Below are 20,338 nucleotides of genomic sequence, written 5' to 3'. Positions count from 1 at the left end.
GAATAAAATTTTGGGGTATCTTCAAAATATTAATGGCATTACACTTCAAATCTCCAGGTATTTAACCCAGCTTCCATGGTGCAGGACTATATCCAAGAACAAACAATCTGATCTGCAAGCCTCAGGTTAACCAGGATACAGTCCTGTCTTACAGTGGCAGTACATATACAGTATATGTTGAGGATAAGAAACCTCTAGTCCAGGGGTCTAATACATGCTTCATAATTTCATATGCTCCCTGTGGATTTATTTTGTGCTCCTTTCCCCATTCCTGTCCCCTAAAGAGCTGTTGAAGAGGAGTTGCAATTGACAGTTGTGTTAAGTATTTTCTGTCGGGAATACCCTCTACCCTGCTATTGTTTTCTGAGGGAAGTGCCACTGGATGTAATTGCTCTAGCAGAAATATTCCCTGATGGGTGTATATCTTTGCCTATTATCCATCGTAGAAACAATAATTGGTTCTCAGTTTGAAAGTTCAAGAAATGGCAACATCCAGCACTGATTTTTTTAGACAGTATAATATTCTTTTTTATTCATTTATAGTATTTATAACATAATTTAGAACTTGCAATAAAATACAAGTCTTTTCCTAGAGCTTCTCTTACAATTGTTGTAAAGATGGTGCTAATTCTTAGTTTAATCAAAGCTATTCTACTATGGTACCATAAATCACAGACATGCATTTGTATTTTGTTACCACTTGGTTTCACATATTTTAAAAAAAGTATGAAATTGTTTATTTTCTTGAAAATATGCAGTCATGGAGTTAAGGAGTACATATATGATCACAATAAGTTAGCTCATTTCTTAATTTTATAGCTGTAAGAGTTGAGATTCATTTCACCCCTAAAAATAATAACACGTTGCTTTTGATTATAGATAAGACCTTACGTAGCATGCTTGGTTCAGTATTTGCCTCTACTTTGGAAACAAAGTGAAGAACACAATATGTTGAGATGTGCTATTCTTACTACCCTAATTCATCTTATTCAGGTAAAATCTCTTTTTTCCTTCACTTATTGTTAACTTATGTAATGGTGGTATCCCAGTAAAATTTAATCCCATAACAAACTATTACAGTGTATCTCAATCTCCAAGGGGTTAGCCTAAAAAGGAATATTATAGTATTGTTCAGAGTACCTTTTTCTCTCTCTCTGCCTTTCTTCCCCTGTGAGGTTTTCTTGTGCTGTGCTACATTTATAGCTATAAAGTGTATAAGGCTTGAATCACCAGCAGACTTGAATATGCACATTTTATTATACTATAGTAGGAATGGGCAACATTTCTGTGGCCAAGGAATACACGTAATGTGAGGATAGGGTCAGAGGGCCACAAAGTAGGTGAGGTTAGTGTCCCACATATGGGCAATGATTGGTGTTTAAAGAGACCTTTGAATGATTTTTAACTGTGATAATCCCTATTCAGGGGCTTACACTATATGAGATTCCCACCCCAAAATGGTGGGAAAAATTGCTGTGAATTTTAGCATTCATGATAGAAGGCCACAGAGGCCAGAGAAAAGGGTCCCAGGGATCACATGCAGGTTGTCCACCCTTGTTCTAGAGGAAAATTCGGGAGTTCCTCAAGAATGTGTGGATTATTTTAAAATGAAACAGCAACACAAAAAACAGTAAAATAGGCTTATTACACATTTACTAACCAAACCTTGGCTAAAACTTTTGTTTTGGAGAGAGGAATGGTGGAAAGTTTCCTTTTTGTTTCTCCTGAAATGTTGTCTGTAATTCAGAGAAGGGAATTCTGTTTTAGCTTCACCTCATGCATCCTCCCTAGTCTTACTTCCCTCTCTGTATACACATACTGGAGGCTTCTGAAGGACTATTTCACCTTTTTTCTTGCTCTGTAATTTTTTTCTTCTGCTTTCACTTTACATTCTTCCACTTTGTGTTTCAACTATTCTGAATCATAGACTTAACAACCAGATACATCCTGCAAGCTCAGAACAGATTTGAGTTCTTTCATAAAGGTCCTCTATTATTAAGCTTTCCACATTTATTTCAATGTGTAAAGTTGACAGAGAAGACTGCTTTTTCTCTTCTGAAATAGAGGAGTTGATCTCTGCTATGGAAGCATGTAGATCATTATGTACAGAAAGAAACCTGACCTACTTAGTATTTCTAGTTCTTGACCAGTGGAAGATATGTTCTATTACCTAAAGTTAAAATGTGCTGATGCTGCATCTAATATCCCTTAATAATGGTTATTAATTCGGTAAAATAATTTAATTGGGTGCATTTTTAAATATCTGAAACTTGTACAGGTAGTCCTCACTTAACAACCACAATTGGGACCAGAATTTAGGTCGCTAAGCAATGTGGTTGTTAAGCGAATCCAGGCTCGATTTTATGGTCATTTTTGTGGTGGTCGTTAAGTGAATTACATGGTCGTTAAGCGAACCATGTGATTGTTAAATGAATCACGCGACTCCATATTGATTTTGCTTATCAGAAGCCAGCTGGGAAGGTTGAAAATGGCAATCACGTAACTGCGGGATGCTGCAACCGCTGTAAATGCGCGACACTTGCCAAGCACCCAAATCATAATCATGTGACCATAGGGATGCTGTGACAGTCATAAGTGCAAGGAACGGTTATAGGTCTATTTTTCAATGCCATCATAACTCCAGATGGTTACTAAACGAACAGTTCATAGTCTTGCTAAGCAGCGGTGTTATCCCAAATTTGCTAATTTACTTTGACTTATTTTTGTAACAAGTAATTAATTGTATCTTACTATTCACTGCAATAGCCTCTTATCGTTCCACTTTGTTGCAAATGAAATAGGGACAAATACTTGCATAATCTGTCCATGGGGTTTTGTTGTTGTTGTTGTTCATTCTTTTGATTATTATTTTTATAGGGTTTAGGAGCAGAAAGCAAGAATCTGTATACTTTTCTGCTCCCAGTTATTCAGCTAAGTACTGATGTTTCGCAGCCCCCTCATGTGTATCTCCTAGAAGATGGATTAGAATTATGGTAAGTCTTCCTTTTTTTGTTTAAAAAAAAAAGCTATTTAAAACATTTAAAGAATACAATAAATAATCACACAAAAGAAAAAAGAAAATGAGGAAAGAAATGGTAGATGGAATGTAAAACATCAGCAAATAAAAAGAATTTATAATTGTCATAAAATTTAAAATTTCATTATTTCATTGTTTCATTGGTTAAATAATTAATTGAATATTTAAAACCAAACACATATCATTTTTGGAAATAATTATAACTCACTGTGAAACTCTAAACATTAATATTGATATTGATATCACCACTGTCACTATAAACAACTTGAATTGAAACCTCAGTTTTTTCTATTAGGAATTTTGCCGAATAAATAAATAAAAAATATCATAATCTATGAAGATATATGCTGATGGCTACATGGGCAAATTGGAAAACCCAGAATAGATGTTTGACTGAATTTAGCAAGAATGGCTTCCCTAAATGTCACATAACAAGGAAAACTTGGATACTTATGAGTACAGTTTTTAAGCGGAAAATATTTGTTGTAAAGATAGTAACCAGAAGCTGTTTTAATGTTTATAAATAATTTGAGGTAATCACCAGTTGAAACAGTAGGAAGGAATTGAGAACTTAATACTGTTTTTACTTACTGATTTTAGTATGTTTAAAAAAAAATTCTTTATTTTTTTTCACATAAGATCATGTGCAGATCTATCTTCCTTTTATGTTATTACCAGGCAAAAATCAGATTGTTTTAAATTGGGATTTGGTTGGTATGAGGCTCATAGTTCCAGTACAACCTGTTTGCCATTAGAGAGAGTGTCTAGCAATTTCCTTCCTGGCTTTTTCAAGAAAAGAAATAAACAGGAAAGTTCAACAGCTGGGGACAAGAGCAAAGCCAACTGAGAGGGATATGGCCATAAGGGAAGTGGAACAGGAAATCAAAGGAGACAGAAAAGATGCATCACAGCTCAGTGAACAGAGCTTTAGAAAGAGCCTAGTTATAGCATAAACAAATGGGTAAAAAGAAATCCAGGGTAATGAATTAACCACAGCTCAGACTACATCTGGGCAGCCTTCGGGCAAAAGAGCCTGCAGCTAACCTGTCCTGTGCTTAAATACAAAGGGAACCCTCCCTAATATAACATCAGATTAATAAAGGAAGAAAGCACAAGGAGGTAGTGGAAACTCTGTGCTACAAGCCCTCTTTGAAGGGAGAAACTGTGTGACAAGGCCTTTTTATTCAACCCAGTGTAATAAGCATGTTAACTTGGAGATGATTTATATTTGGGGGCAAAATGAAGCAAAATGAACCCCTCTCTCATATGGACCATTTATACCCTTGTGTATAATTGATTTCAGGGTATACTTGCGCCTATATGATTTGTAACTTTTGCTGTTCATTTTCTTATTAGTTCTCTTGATTATATTTATGCTTGTCTGCTATGTTTAGGTTTTGAAGATATGGGCAGTGTGGAAGAATAAGGGCTACCACCTGATTTCTTGACTTTTGCCCGTACAGGCTGATTAAGTCAACCAGGATTTGACCTGCCCTATAATTAAGAGAGCTGAACAGTGCTCCCTTGCAATATGGGTATGTCCCCCTGTGCAAGGAGGCAGTAATAAGATTCTTTTGAAGAAACCCTTACTTAGTGTAGGAAAGCTGTTCTATTATAGGGCAGTTTCAAATACTCAGTTTCTGGGAATGGTGATTAGGAAGATGGTTGCCTTACAGCTCTAGGTACATTTGAATAATAGTGATTTTCTGGACCAATTTCAGTTGCATTTTTATCTGGGATTTGGTACTGAAATTGTTTTGATTGATTTGTGAATAAACTATATCAGCAACTGGATGAAAGGCAGTATGGTCTAAATATCACAACATGGTTAAACCTTGCAAGATTTTGGCATTCTCTTCCAGATGAGAATACTGATTTTGAAGTGTCATGGATGATACTTGTCTAATCAAACTCTGCTTTGGATATTTGCTATTCTTTCTAGTGGACATTATTCTATGGGAATTCAAACTGAAAATGAATCTAAATAATTTATAGCATCTTGTTTAAGAAAAATGAATTATTTGTGTCATGTACTTTTAGCTTTTATCTGATAGAATAATTACATAAGAAATTACATTAAATATTTTATGGAGTAACAGCTGTCTACAGATCCTTCTGGATAAGTATAATTGAATATGGATTTAATATTTAAAGTTAGGGAGATATTTACCTGAGATCTCTTGGACAAGTGATCTTTGAGTCATAGCTCAGTAAGGTCTCTTGTATGCATACTTTTTAAAGAGTGACTTATGCAGCAGTGGGAAAAGTTTCTTATGATCTGTCCTCGAAGTTACGACCGTCGCACCACCACCGCAGTCACATGATCATGATTTGGGCACTTGGCAACCAGCTCACATTTACAACTGTTTGCAGCATCCTGTGGTCACATGATCGCAATTTGCAACTTTCCCAGCTGGCTTCTGACTCAAAAAATCAATTGGAAACAATCGATTAACTTTATGACTGCATGGCTCACTTTACAACTGCAGTGATTCACTTTGCGGCCACTGCAAAAATGGCCATAAAATCAGTTCTGGTCATGTGGTGCCTTGCTTAATGACTGCATCACTTAGCAACCAAAATTCCAGTCCCTGTTGTGGCCGTTAAGTGAGGACTACCTGTAAAGGGAGAAAAACTAAGCTATTAGTCAATATTAACTATAAATTGGTACACAGATCCAAGTTCTCAGTTTTCTTAAGATGGATATGATTTTAATGAAGAGAGAAACTAATATTAGAATGAGAGAAACTCTAGAAGTAGCTTTATAATGTATTTTAAAAGTACAGTAAAAGTAATATGTTACCAAATTACTAAAGAACTGTATTTGTAAAAAAGTACCTCTCACTGCTTTCTATCTGTTCACATCCTTGTTGCATAAATATCTGAACTTATTTTACCACAGTTCAAAATACTGCTTAAATCATAACTATGACAAGGAAAGTCTTCATTTTAGTAACTGATGTTTAGTTTCCAGGAAGGCTTCCATTATTTAATGTTATTTTGTTTGTCTCTCTTAGGTTAGTAACATTAGAGAATAGTCCTTGCCTAACTCCAGAGCTGCTGCGAATATTCCAGAACATGTCAGCTCTTCTTGGTGAGCTATCAATATTTGAATTTAATGAATGCATTCAGATTCAAGAATTATGTAATATTTTTCGTTTGTACAAAATAGTTCTTTCTTTTTTCATCTAAATGGCTGAAGAAAAAATAGTATAAGATACTACAGTATCTGAAGGGTGAACCAATCCTTCTGAAAAATGTAAAGAATTGTGTTTAACGTTTATGTTCCATGTTCCATTGTATCCATTATTGCAAAGTGTCTTAATTGTACAGTAAATATTAACTACAGTATGTAGATGTGATGACTGCCCTGCTCAGCTTACCGTTAAATTCGATTCATACGTGGTTAAAGTAGAAATCTCTTTAATGGAGTGTAGTATGCAGTATAGTGAAAAAGTTGCGAATAGAAGTTCCTGCGCTTTCCCCAAGTTAAACAGCCCAATGAACTCAATCCCCTCCCCCTTCTTTGGTATGCAGGCCCCCCTTCTCGTGCCAGTTCGTTCAGTTCTGTGCAGATGTCTCCAAAGGCTTGGCAGCTTGACCTTGGATGCCAGAGATAGCCCAAACAAGATGCTTTCACACTCCTGGCTTGTCCCCCTCCCACTTCTACCGACTCACAAGTCTTGACACGTGTTGACTTCATTCATTCATGCGAGTCCGATCAGATGTTCTGGGAACATTTGATCTGGGAGCATGACAGTAGATAGCATCAAAGGGAGAGGCAATAGTGACATTTATTGTTTATATATTTATATTTACCAGTAAGTTGTTGCCCCCTATCTTAAATGCGATCCCTTGTTTTATAAGCTTTATTGAGCTATGATCTCTTCACTGATCGAGTATAATGAAAAATATTAAATTTAAAAAGATACATTTTGGAGGACTTTTTTCACAATGTATTCCTTTGGCCTTTTAAGATGTAAATTTTCTAAGTTTTGTGAGTAGTTTATCTTCTTTCACAGATAGTATTTAAAAAAAAATGACTCTGATTATACTGTCCAATTATGGCCAGATTACTTGAGTTCCATATTTCTGGTTAAGGAAAAATACGCTTTTATCATAATTTCCTCCAAATAAGGCAGGGTTTGCCATGAGATAGCATAACAATTTTAGGCTGGCTTCTGATTACTACAATTCAATAATATATCTGTATAGTAATTTTATATCAAAACTAAGACTGCAGAGAAAATTACTTTGTTGGTTTGGTGTGTGTGTGTGTGTAAGACTGAAACTTTAGGGTGCAAAATACGATTGAGCAGTGACAGCTTTAGAAAGTTAATTTTGTTATTAAAGACATTCTTTGGCATGATCCCTGTGAATCATACTGCATTCTTTGTGCAGAATTACATTAGGAAGTTTCTAGTGTAGGGGTGTCCCAAAAAATTAAAAACAAGTTTTATTTTAAATTAAAAACAAAATCTCAACAAACCCATTGATCCAAATTGAATCAGTTTGACTAGGTTATGGTTTGATGGAACAAAACTATCTGAGTGTTTCAACTATGAAAACTGGAGACTCAGAACAAGCCCCTTGGGCTTCAGAACTCCAGATGACCTTAAATGGCATCAAAGAGATAATAAAACTACCCATTACTGCAATTTACTGGTTATACATATTTCTGCAATCTGTCATTTCTTGATGTCAAGCTTCAGTTGGAAGCAGGATTGGAATCATGAGAAAATCCAAGAACTGAGAATAGGTAATAGATATTTACAAAAGAAGGAAGCCATTACCAGAAGAATTTGAGCCAATTGTATTTACTCAGGTACTAGCCCAGTAACTGGTTCCTGAAAAGTTTTCTGAGGGCATTTGGGAATAAATTATCCCTGTAATCAAGCAGGAACCCCATTGTTGTACTCTGACATTTGGAGTTGATGTGGCAGTAGATGAGATTGTCCCAAGCAGTCTCTCCTTGGTCACAGATCCTGGAAGCTCCTTATATCCCCATGGAAATAAGTCTCTCATCAGATTTCATGATGACTTCAACAACTTCCACCCCACAACTTCAAAACAAGGCCTTTTCCTTGATGTAATGATAAAATTACACAATGGACACATAAATACTATGTTATAGAGGGAACCTACAGATTTTCTTAAAAATAAATAAAAATTAAGATTACCAGTACCCTTTGGGTAAAGACAGGAAGAGACTTCTGGCTGCTGTAACATGCATGCAAGGTTCTTTGCAGATAAAATCACTCAGCTTTGCACTGAATTAGATTCCATTGGTGATTCGGCACCCATGTCCTAGTAAGACCATTTTCATTTCCAGATTTAGGGTGTCCTGTATGTTCAGCCCATGAGGGACTGTGAGGGTCCCCACTGCACATGAGGTAAAAGCCCCTCACCCCCGTTATAAAACATTTTGCCCCTGAGATCTAGGGAGGCTGTCCCTATCTGTCTTTCATAGAGCTGTAAAATACTGCTCTAACAGCTTTAGCCATGGACATTGAACCTGGGCTGCCTTTGTAATTTGATTATTTCTATTGATCACAGTTTTATTGGTTGTGGCTACTTTTGATTTTTGTTGGTACTGTGAACCATCTTGAGTCTTTTGAAGTAGGCAGTATATATATGTTTGAAAGAATTAATGCATACATACATACATGCTCCATTGTATTTCTAATGGTAATGTAATAGTCCTTCCAACAGTCATTAATCAGTAATTAAAACCAGTGTGATCAGGTGAGATATACACACAGATACACACATGCACACACAGACAGACAGACACACACACATCTATATAGTCTATAATTTACAGATGGTATAAATGTGCATACATAAATGATTTTAGAATTATTTATGAGAAGAAAATTGATATATTACAGTGTAATACCTGCAATTGTGTTTATTTAAGTGATATTAAACTGCAGCAAGGGTGCTAAAATCGTCTGATGCTCATTTTCTAGAATTAAGTTCAGAAAACCTCCGAACCTGCTTTAAGATCACCAATGCTTATCTTTTTTTATCTTCATCTGAATTTCTTCAGGTATGTATCAAATCAAATTCAATATTATGTGTTTTGTGAAGTTTATAAGCATAAGGTTGCTCTGAATTATGCTTACCTAGTTTTTGTTTTTGCTTTTTTTAAAAAGAAAAAGTGAACTACTTAATTCTGACAATAGCCCTACTTCTTAGACATCGTGGCTGTTCATCCTAATGATAATCCTGCCTATTCCCCTCCCATTCATCCATCCTTGTACAATTGCATCTATTCCCCATCCTTGTACAGTTGCATTGAGCTGGGACAGACTGCTGGTGCTGGCTGCAATTAGAGCTGCAGGTAGAGCTGCTGGTCACTGATTACTCATACTGCTGCTGATCAATTTTTTGGCACAGTGCTTATTATGGTGCTGTTGCCACAGCAATTCCCGTTAGTCTGTTTTGGGAGGTGAGTATGCAGCAGAGTTTGGAATGGTAAACAGGGATGGGGCTGGTGGCATGGAAAGAACAGCAGCATTGTACGTGGAGCTATGGCTAGCTGCTAGGGACAGTGTCCACTTGACTGGTTGCTAGCATGCCTTTCATGGCAGGCTTGAAGAAGATTCCCTTCTCTGTGTTTATCCCACTGCCTGGCTTGAGGCGATCAGCTCCCACCTTGTGTGACAGGTGAAAAAGCTAGCTGGCCTTCAGTAATCTGGAAGGCTGAGGATGGATGAGGGTAGCATCAGTTTGCAGCAGGAGCAAGAAGTGGCTGACAGCATTTGGCAAAGTCTAGCCAGTGTCCTATGGTTTGAGCAAGATGCCCAGAGGGTGGGAGCCATCTCGTTTCATCAGCAACTCTATGTCCAGAGGGGGAAGGTGGCCATTTCATCTCTTACATGCCCCAAAGGGATCTGATTTGACCAGTCTGGTCAGAACTGCTAGGATGAACTGGATTGCAGAGACTTTGCAGCCCTTTGGAGTCAATGTCACTCTGTCTTTCAGCAGAGCAGCTGAAACTGGGACTGATGTTTGGGAGGGGTTTGTGATGGGAGTGAAGGTTGCTTTGGGACAGAATGGAGGAAGGGTTGGGGTGTGAGCCACCCCCCCCCCAGTGGGAGTTAGAAGGGGGAGTAGTGGCTTGGAGAGGATTGGTGTTTGGTGCCCTCTAACCTCTGATGAGAGTAGAAGAGGAGAGGGTGATTGAGTGGCAGGGTGAATGGCCAGGAGTTGATTCAGAGGCACTGAGTGCATGGTTAGAAGCACCCTGGTACTTTTGGGCATCGTGAGGGTGATGTCTTGTATCTGTCCTGGGCCAGTCCTCTGCCTACAGCTATTGTTACTAGTTATTAAACCTTAGGTGGATCTGGACTCCAGCTGGTTCTGCTGTATGTCAGGTCAGCATCTAATAGAACTTGCCTCATCCAGGATGTGATCCTTGATAAGAGGGCCAACTTGACATGTATTACTGAGAATTGGCAGGGTAAAGGGGGGGTGCCCCTCTCTGAAGTGTACCCAGAGGGGTTTCAAGTTTTGTACCAACCATGACTCTATGGCCAGGACAGGAGGGTTGCTATTGTCAGTTGAGATACTCTGAAGGTTCTCAGGGACGCTGCTTTAGTTAGCCAGTTGTGAGACCCTATTTGTGAAGTTCGGCCTTAAGGATCATCTGTGAGTTCTGCTATTGTACCAACTTCCGTACTGCATGGCAACTTCCCTGGCTGTTCTGCTTGAGGACATCTCTGGGCTGGTGGTGGAGTTCCCCAGTCTTATGGTCCTAGGGGACTTCAGTCTGCCATCCTTGGGAGTGGACTCAGAGGAGGTCAGGAGGTCATGGCCAGCATGACAGCCATGGACCTGACCCAGCTTACTGTGGGCTTGACCCATGGGGGGTGAGGTGTCACACATTTGACCTGGCTTTTGTCTTGGGGTGGTGGCTTCATCATCTGGAGTTGGGGGATGTTGCCATCTCTCCCTACTGGTGACCCTGGAGTAGCACTCCCCCTCCACAGAGATGTTAATGTTTTCTACTACAGATTAAGGTTACTATGGTAACTAATCATTTTGGCCAGGTGAAGAGGTTGAATTCAACTGTCCCCTTTTCGAATGTTAATTTCTGCACCTGGGGGAAACAACTTGCCTGGACTTGTTTTAGTTTCTGTTTCCCTTCTGTGTAGGCATGTAGAGTAAAAACAGCTCACTGAGAGCCTGTAAGGATGCAGAAGCCTTTAAAGATGTTTTGCTTTCTGTAAATAAAATTATTTTTATAGAAATGCCTGGTGTGTGACTTTTCTGATCTCTCCTGGGCTAAAGGCTTTCCTAGCAATCTGCCAACAAGAGATGCAGGGTCTAATTGACCTAATGGATTCTATTGGGTTCCCAGAGGGAACTTGGGATTTTTCCTGAGGTTTTGATAGATGGTTTGACTGAGGCCTTGGTCACTGCCTGGAATGAGGCAGTGACAGTGGTTTGTCATACTTATATGGACCCTCCTTGTGTGTAGACCCTGGTATGCCCCCTGGTTTTCAGAGGGTCTTCTGTGGATGCTACCATTTAGCACAAATTTGTATCTGCCATATTGAGTGTGCTTGCTTAGTGTAGCTTGAATTTTCTTATTTTTTGTCTTTTCTATGAATAATTAATAATTACGTGACTCTACTTTTTTCTTACTGTGTGCTTTATGGTAACAAGATGAAAAATAATATTGGCCAATATTTTATTGTAGAAATATGACAGAGAGAAGGAAATTTCACTTTATCAGTTATAGCCAACTCCTGTCTTCCCCAAATCCTATCCTTTGGCAGTTAATTACAGCAGTACTTCTTTTACAGCTATACTTTGCATTGCTAAATGGCTTATTTAGCAAATCTTGTATGTTGGAGAGCATACTAAAAAAGCAAATCAAATGTGATCAAGGTTTTTTTATTGTATCTGCTTTCCTCAACAGTTCTTTATTCAAAATAGATGCATTTTGAATTGAGTCCTTGAGGTACAGATAATATGATTTTTAAAAAAAGACAGTAAAAAAGGGAAGCAGTATACAAAGTTTAGAGTTTTTCAATTATATAATTAAGTGTCTGGGCATTATTGTCATAGTCAAGTATTCCTTTTTGTATTATTACTGTGGTTAACTTAAAAGCAGAATTTTTATTCTTGAGGGTCTTTGTACCTTCTGTTGAGGCATCCTTAATATTTGGATTTGTTTCTTCTTTATTATAGTACACTGTATCTAAGAGTGAGTTAGAATGTTTTGGTATCATTGCCCTTTCAAGGTATCATAGCAGTTCATAATGCCCATTGATTTTCTTGTTGAATGCCTTTGTGAGGATTGTGGGGTCAGATATCTCAATAACAATAATCCTCGCTATAAGCCATTTAGGTTTTAGGTAGGAAAGTTTAAGATACAATCCCTTTCCGTTCAAAGACACAAGTGAATCATATTCCCTCCATTAAACTCATTACATTTTCCTGCCTTTCCTTTGAAATTGAATCTTTACAACTGCTTTCGGTTTTACAACTCAATTCCCAGGCTGCATTCCTCGGGTTGGTGTCAGTTGTAGATAAGCTGATCGCCTAAACAATTCAGTCCCATTTCCGCTGTGTTTGCTGGCGACGTCTCCGTTCCCAAGCAGGAATCAATCCTCCCCCCTCCCTCCTGTACATTTCATGACAGAGGAGGAGAACCAGAAACATTTTATGGCTCCTGGGACAAGCCTCTGACAGCCTTCCAGGTTCATAAACTTGCTTCAATTAGGAAGCTTACAAGTGAAATACAAGGCTTTTAACTCACTTCATTTTTGTATGCAAATTTCTGTAAGTGCTAATGGTAATCACATGTGCTCACCTTCCTCCAATACAAAAAATGAATTAAAGTCATTTTAATAATTATAATAGAGCTTCATACTATCCTACTGTTGCTTTTGTATGCCTCATTGCCTGTCCTATTAGCTTCATTAGGATAGATGAGATAAATTGTAATTCAGTTGACTATGAATTTTCTGTCCCTGCCTTCCTTCCCAGGCCTTTTGCCCTTTTGGAGTTGTTTCTGGAAATTGGTGTGCTCTAGCAATAAGCAGTTGGCACAGAGAGATGCAGTTGAAGAGATAATGAATGAATTGTCCTTCATTGAGTTCATATGCAACCATGCATAAGACTAAGTTTATTGTTTCCACCTATTATATGCAAAGAAATGTTGGAGGAGGAACAATTTGAAAACAATTCTTTTAAAGCTAATGAAACTAAGATTATATGATAAGATTACATTGGATGTTAAACCAAAAGACAAAACAGCTTCAGCTGCTAGCTGCTAGCAAATATTATAAATTATATTTATTAATTTAATAAATGTAAATATTTGACAGTTATTATGTTACGACTTCCAATAAAATGTTTGTAAGGCTGATTACAGAATTATACATTAATTTTCATTCTAGATCTATTCATCTGATCTCTGCAGATCATTTTGTGAGATCTTAAAAGATGTAACTACTGAAGGTCAAGTTCAAGTTCTGAAGGTAAATAATTAACCTTCTAATTTATTGTTGAAATGTTCTAATGTGTAGAAGATTTATAAGTTACCTGCAGTTTTTAAAATTGAAATTGCTTTCGTTATGTTGTTGTTTATTCGTTTAGTCGCTTCCGACTCTTCGTGACTTCATGGACCAGCCCACGCCAGAGCTTCCTGTCAGTCGTCAACACCCCCAGCTCCCCCAGGGACGAATCCGTCACCTCTAGAATATCATCCATCCACCTTGCCCTTGGTCGGCCCCTCTTCCTTTTGCCCTCCACTCTCCCTAGCATCAGCATCTTCTCCAGGGTGTCCTGTCTTCTCATTATGTGGCCAAAGTATTTCAGTTTTGCCTTTAATATTCCCTCAAGTGAGCAGTCTGGCTTTATTTCCTGGAGGATGGACTGGTTTGATCTTCTTGCAGTCCAAGGCACTCTCAGAATTTTCCTCCAACACCAAAGTTCAAAAGCATCGATCTTCCTTCTCTCAGCCTTCCTTATGGTCCAGCTCTCGCAGCCATATGTTACTATGGGGAACACCATTGCTTTAACTATGCGGACCTTTGTTGTCAGTGTGATGTCTCTGCTCTTAACTATTTTATCGAGATTTGTCATTGCTCTTCTCCCAAGGATTAAACGTCTTCTGATTTCCTGACTGCAGTCAGCATCTGCAGTAATCTTCGCACCTAGAAATACAAAGTCTTTCACTGCTTCTACATTTTCCCCCTCTATTTGCCAGTTATCAATCAAGCTGGTTGCCATAACTTTGGTTTTTTTGAGGCTTAGCTGCAAGCCAGCTTTTGCACTTTCTTCTTTCACCTTCATCATAAGGCTCCTCAGTTCCTCTTCGCTTTCAGCCATCAAGGTGGTATCATCTGCATATCTGAGATTGTTAATGTTTCTCCCAGCGATTTTAACTCCAGCCTTGGATTCCTCAAGCCCAGCTTGTCGCATGATGTGTTCTGCGTACAAGTTGAATAGGTAGGGTGAGAGTATACAGCCCTGCCGTACTCCTTTCCCAATCTTAAACCAGTCTGTTGTTCCGTGGTCTGTTCTTACTGTTGCTACTTGGTCGTTATACAGATTCTTCAGGAGGCATACAAGATGACTTGGTATCCCCATACCACTAAGAACTTGCCACAGTTTGTTATGGTCCACACAGTCAAAGGCTTTAGAATAGTCAATAAAACAGAAATAGATGTTTTTCTGAAACTCCCTGGCTTTTTCCATTATCCAGCGGATATTGGCAATTTGGTCCCTAGTTCCTCTGCCTTTTCTAAACCCAGCTTGTACATCTGGCAATTCTCGCTCCATGAATTGCTGAAGTCTACCTTGCAGGATCTTGAGCATTACCTTACTGGCATGTGAAATGAGTGCCACTGTTGGATAGTTTGAACGTTCTTTAGTGTTTCCCTTTTTTGGTATGGGGATATAAGTTGATTTTTTCCAGTCTGATGGCCATTCTTGTGTTTTCCAAATTTGCTGGCATATAGCATGCATTACCTTGACAGCATCATCTCGCAAGATTTTGAACAGTTCAGCTGGGATGCCGTTGTCTCCTGCTGCCTTGTTATTAGCAATGCTTCTTAAGGCCCATTCAACCTCACTCTTCAGGATGTCTGGCTCTAGCTCACTGACCACACCGTCAAAGCTATCCCTGATATTGTTATCCTTCCTATACAGGTCTTCCGTATATTCTTGCCACCTTTTCTTGATCTCTTCTTCTTCTGTTAGGTCCTTGCCATCTTTGTTTTTGATCATACCCATTTTTGCCTGGAATTTACCTCCAATGTTTCTAATTTTCTGGAAGAGGTCTCTTGTCCTTCCTATTCTATTGTCTTCTTCCACTTCCGTGCATTGCTTGTTTAAAAATAATTCCTTATCTCTTCTGGCTAACCTCTGGAATTTTGCATTTAATTGGGCATATCTCCCCCTATCACTGTTGCCTTTTGCTTTCCTTCTTTCTTGGGCTACTTCTAGTGTCTCAGCAGACAGCCATTTTGCCTTCTTGGTTTTCTCTTTCTTTGGGATGTATTTTGTTGCCGCCTCTTGAACAATGTTGCAGACTTCTGTCCATAGTTCTTCTGGGACCCTATCTACTAAGTCCAGTCCCTTAAATCTGTTCTTCACCTCCACTGCATATTCCTTAGGAATATTAGTGAGCTCATATCTAGCTGGTCTGTGGGTCTTCCGTAATCTCTTTAGTCGGATCCTAAATTGTGCAATCAGAACTTCGTGATCTGAACTACAGTCAGCTCCAGGTCTTGTTTTTACTGACTATATAGATGTCCGCCACCTTTGGCTGCAAAAGATGTAGTCAATCTGGTTTCGGTGTTGTCCATCTGGTGAAGTCCACGTATAAAGCCATCTCTTAGGTTGCTGGAAGAGAGTGTTTGTTATGCACATTGAGTTGTCTTGGCAAAATTCTATCAGCCTATGTCCTGCTTCGTTTTGTTCACCCAGGCCATGCTTACCTGTAATTCCAGGTGTCATTTGACTGCGCACCTTAGCATTCCAGTCTCCCGTGATGAAAATAACATCTCTTTTAGGCGTGTTGTCCAGTTGGTGCTGCAGATCCTCATAGAACTGCTCTACTTCAGCTTCTTCAGCATCTGTGGTTGGGGCGTATATTTGGATCACTGTGATGTTAGATGGCTTGCCCTGAATTCGAATTGAGATCATTCTATCGTTTTAAGGATTGTATCCAAGCACTGCTTTAGCCACTTTACTATTAATTATGAAGGCTACTCCATTTCTTCTGTGGTCCTCTTGTCCACAGTAGTAGATCTGGTGGTCATTTGATGTGAAGTGGCCCATTCCAGTCCATTTCAGTTCACTGACACCCAGAATGTCTATCTTTAATCTTGACATCTCACCAATAACCACATCCAATTTGCCCTGGCTCATAGATCTTACATTCCAGGTTCCAATGGTGTGTTGATCGTTAGAACATCGGATTCGCCGTTCACCACCAGCACCGTCGGCCGCTAGCCGTCCTTTCGGCTTTGAGCTAGCTGCGTCATCACGTCTGGGGCTAGTTGAACTCATCCTCTGTTCCTCCCCAGTAGCGTTTTGACCATCTTCCGACCTGGGGGTCTCATCTTCCGATGGTATACCGACATATCTCTGGTTGTACTGATCCATTTAGTTTTCACGGCAAGAATACTGGGGTGGGTTGCCATTACCTTCCCCAGGGATCACATTTAGTCTGACCTCTCTGTCATGACCTTCCCGTCTTGGGTGGCCCTTCACGGTTTAGCTCATGGCATCATTGAGGTGCTCAAGCTCCAGCACCACGACAAAGTAACGATCCTTTGCTGAAGGCTTTCGTTATACCTCTTACCAAACAAGCTTTGCAGATTTTGTAAAATGGTACATGTATTGATACACTTTGCACAGTTAATTCTACTTCTTAGTCAATTTAGATTATAAGTGTTGCTGGACCATAAAATTGAAAATAAATGAACAATACTGGTGAATTTTACACTCTCTTCACTGCCCATCAAATTTATTTTATTGAATAAACATAGTTTATAGATAAAGTACATAAAGAGGCACTTTACCATTTATATCTGTCTTTCAAAATAATACATGGTAGCTTCTTTAGGATGTGTACTAAAACAATTTAATTGCAGAATCAAGGGAAGTAGGAAGAGATTTATTGTGGAGTGGAACTTTTAAGAAAATTCCAGAGAAACAAATATTCAATTGGCAATAAAGAGGGATAGGAGGAGCTGGACACCCAAAAGTTGAGGAGGAATAGGTGAAGAGAGTATAAAGCGTATTTATCAGGATATTGGTATTTTGCCTAAGGAAGAAAAAATCTTGCTTATTGGTAGTGCACTGTGGCGACAATTCTAGCTACGCAGCTTAGATTAACTGTATAATTATGGATCCATAAATGGGTCCAGGCCACCTGAGGGACCATCTCATCCCCATGACATCAACCTGTCCCACTTGATCATGCAGAGAAGGCATGTTGCAGACCCCGTTGGTAAAAGAATTCTGTCTGACGGGGTCCAGGAAACGGGCCTTCTCTGCAGCGGCTCCCGCCCTCTGGAACATTCTACCACCGGAGGTCAGGCAAGCTTCATCCCTCCTGACCTTCTGGAAGTCCCTGAAGACCTGGCTCTGCCGCTGTGCTTGGGGAGGAGAGGGAGGTTGTCATTCCTGGGGATGGCTGGCACCTTAAGAATGCTCCCCGCATATTTACGATCTTTTATAGCCATCTGGATTTTTATTTTCTAATTTCTATTGTATCATATTTTTTGTATTATTTATGATTACTGTTTTTAATGTTTAATTGATTAACTTGTAAACCGCTCAGAGTCCCTCTTGGGGAGATCAATCAATCAATCAAAGTTTATTGATTAGCCCTTAGGCCATATCAGAATAGGGGGGGAGATGGGCAGTAGCGAAAATTTGAGAAATAAATAAAATTAAATAATAATTTAAAGCCCCCTCTCTTCGTAAAATACATAAAGTATATTGATGGCATTTTAGAAACAATTCTAGCTTCATGCTGTTCACCTATTGCTGAAGCTGTTTTGTTTTTGTTGTTACCAAGTTGTAATTTTTTTCAACTTTTTCAGGAGAATAGAGGGTGATAATACAGAATGTACTATTATTGTTTGGCACGTACAGTATAGTTTCACTAAGCACCTTATGATTCTGACTAAAGCTTTATCCTGAATTACATAGATACATATAAGGTGGAATGTTGTACCTTCCTATATTCACAGGAATATCTGCAAGCAGTTTTTAGGAAGTGGCAAACATCTTTTTTAAATCTTAACTTAGAAAAAAAGAAGGGTACCATTTCTTTGCTATTACTTTTGAAAATTGAAGGAAAGACTTAAGTTTTCATTTGACATATTTGACCTGAACTAAAAAAAGTTTTGTTTGAATAATACCACACACATTTCAGAATAACCTCACTGACTTAACTCTAGCTGGATGTCATTTCAGCGATCTGTTTTTTTATGTTTATAATACTTGATGTGAGTGAGATTTGCTTCCCATGAAGTGATCATAAAGAATGCATCACACCAATTGTATTCAATCAATCCATCCACTCTTTGGTTTAAGGCATCAAAAATGAATACTGTTCTAATGTCTCTCCATTTTAAGAAAACCAGAGTTTTTGGTGCTAACATAACAGCATTCCCCTCAGTGAATGGGAACAGGAGACAAAGCCCAACATAGACATTGAAAAAATATCAATATGTCCAAATGAACAAAAGTATACAATAGAACATTAGGGAATATTAAAACTGTAGGCTGGACAGGGAAATGAAAAGCATGATCAAGGAAAGCAATAACAAATTACTCCAGTAGTGTTGCCAAGAATAAAGCATGGTTATGTCTGTCTAGTCACCAGGAGTCAAGCTTAACTCAAGTGTATCTTTACTCTTTTATGCCAGATATATTACAGTATACTGAACATTCTCTTCTCTGTTGATTGAAACAGGAAGACTATGTGAATAGTTAATCTGATTATAATACCTTTCAGGTTATAGAAAATGTCTTCAAAGTAAATCCAGTGCTGGGCCCTGAAATGTTTCAACCACTTTTGCCATCTGTGGTTCGTGGAATTATTCAGGGGGAGGTAAGGGCTTCTTAGCCGTAATATATTCCTTAGTCATGGATTCAGAAAAATATTTGAGGAACTACTGAAAAATTTAAAATGTTTCCTATATAAATTTTGTCCCCAATGTTAATTACTGCCAACTTCATTTTCTTCTTTTCTGTTATTATGACAAAGTCAGCTTGAGTATTTATGGTGGTTTGAAGTATACCTGAAGTGCTCTGTATACTGGTATCATAACAATACTTTTTATTATTATTTTTAAATCAATTAATTTTCAGAGTTAAACCAAATATGTAGTACAAATTAATAGAACTAGTATATTGCCATTTCTGTGTCACTTCTCAGGATAGTGAATTACTCAGTTTTATTTTTTTATAAGAATTTTATTAAGTTTCAAGCAAAGATAAAAGCTATAGAAAAACAAAAAACTATAAAGAAAAAAAAAGAAAAAACTAAAAACGTTTAGAAATACAAGAGAATTTTTTTCAAAATTACAAAAAGAGGTGACTTCTGACTTTTAACAGCAAGCATATACAAAAATCACATTATTTCTATACATCATTCCATTGGCACATTATAAAAATCACTAAATAGTTATTCCCTCCCCTTATATTAAAGAAAAAATTATATAAACTTCCTAATCAACTCCCCCCACCAAAGATTACAGTTATTTAATTATTTCCTTCCTACTATTATGCTATACATTCCTGTCTGCTATAATAAAGATCAAACGAAAAAACATATAAATTGTCTGCCATTGTACTTGATAATACAGCAATTTAATAATCTTAATCATATTAAACCCCAAACCATTCAGATAGACCTTTATTTTTTTTATTATACTTTGATAAACTTAATCCAAATTGTTAAAGATAAATGAAATCACCCAAACGCTAAAAGCAATCCAGATAAATATTCTTAAACCCATATCCCACTTCAAAATGAACCAGTGCATTTATATATCCGCACAATGCGTACAGAACTTTTTTCTTATTAAGACTCATTGCTGTATTAAATTTCATAGATCTTTAAAAAAAAAATTCTCACTTCAAATAACCAGTGCTTGATAATGGGAAGTGTTACAGTAACAAAATTTAACACTTTTTTAATCTATTTGTATCACTTCACAATGCTGTTCCATAAAATCTTTTCAGTAAAGAGTGTTTCCATTGAGAATAACAACAAAGAGCTACTTGTTTCTAAATTAATAGCACTTTTTA

The 20,338-nt window shown here is 38.0% G+C and overlaps 1 protein-coding gene across 1 annotated transcript in view; it reads left to right on the top strand.

Annotated features, from left to right (window-relative positions):
* IPO11 (importin 11) overlaps positions 1-20,338 on the top strand; it is an 89,719-nt gene that overhangs the window by 42,511 nt on the left and 26,870 nt on the right. The window contains exons 20-25 of the mRNA XM_063295607.1: positions 880-993; positions 2,878-2,993; positions 6,055-6,131; positions 9,010-9,089; positions 13,456-13,536; positions 19,041-19,136. Of these exons, the coding sequence (XP_063151677.1) occupies positions 880-993; positions 2,878-2,993; positions 6,055-6,131; positions 9,010-9,089; positions 13,456-13,536; positions 19,041-19,136 (564 nt within the window). The remainder of the gene's footprint in view (positions 1-879; positions 994-2,877; positions 2,994-6,054; positions 6,132-9,009; positions 9,090-13,455; positions 13,537-19,040; positions 19,137-20,338) is intronic.

This window comes from Candoia aspera, chromosome 2, assembly GCF_035149785.1.
Source record: "Candoia aspera isolate rCanAsp1 chromosome 2, rCanAsp1.hap2, whole genome shotgun sequence".
Taxonomy (NCBI): domain Eukaryota; kingdom Metazoa; phylum Chordata; class Lepidosauria; order Squamata; family Boidae; genus Candoia; species Candoia aspera.
This window is presented reverse-complemented; position numbering and strand designations above follow the sequence as displayed.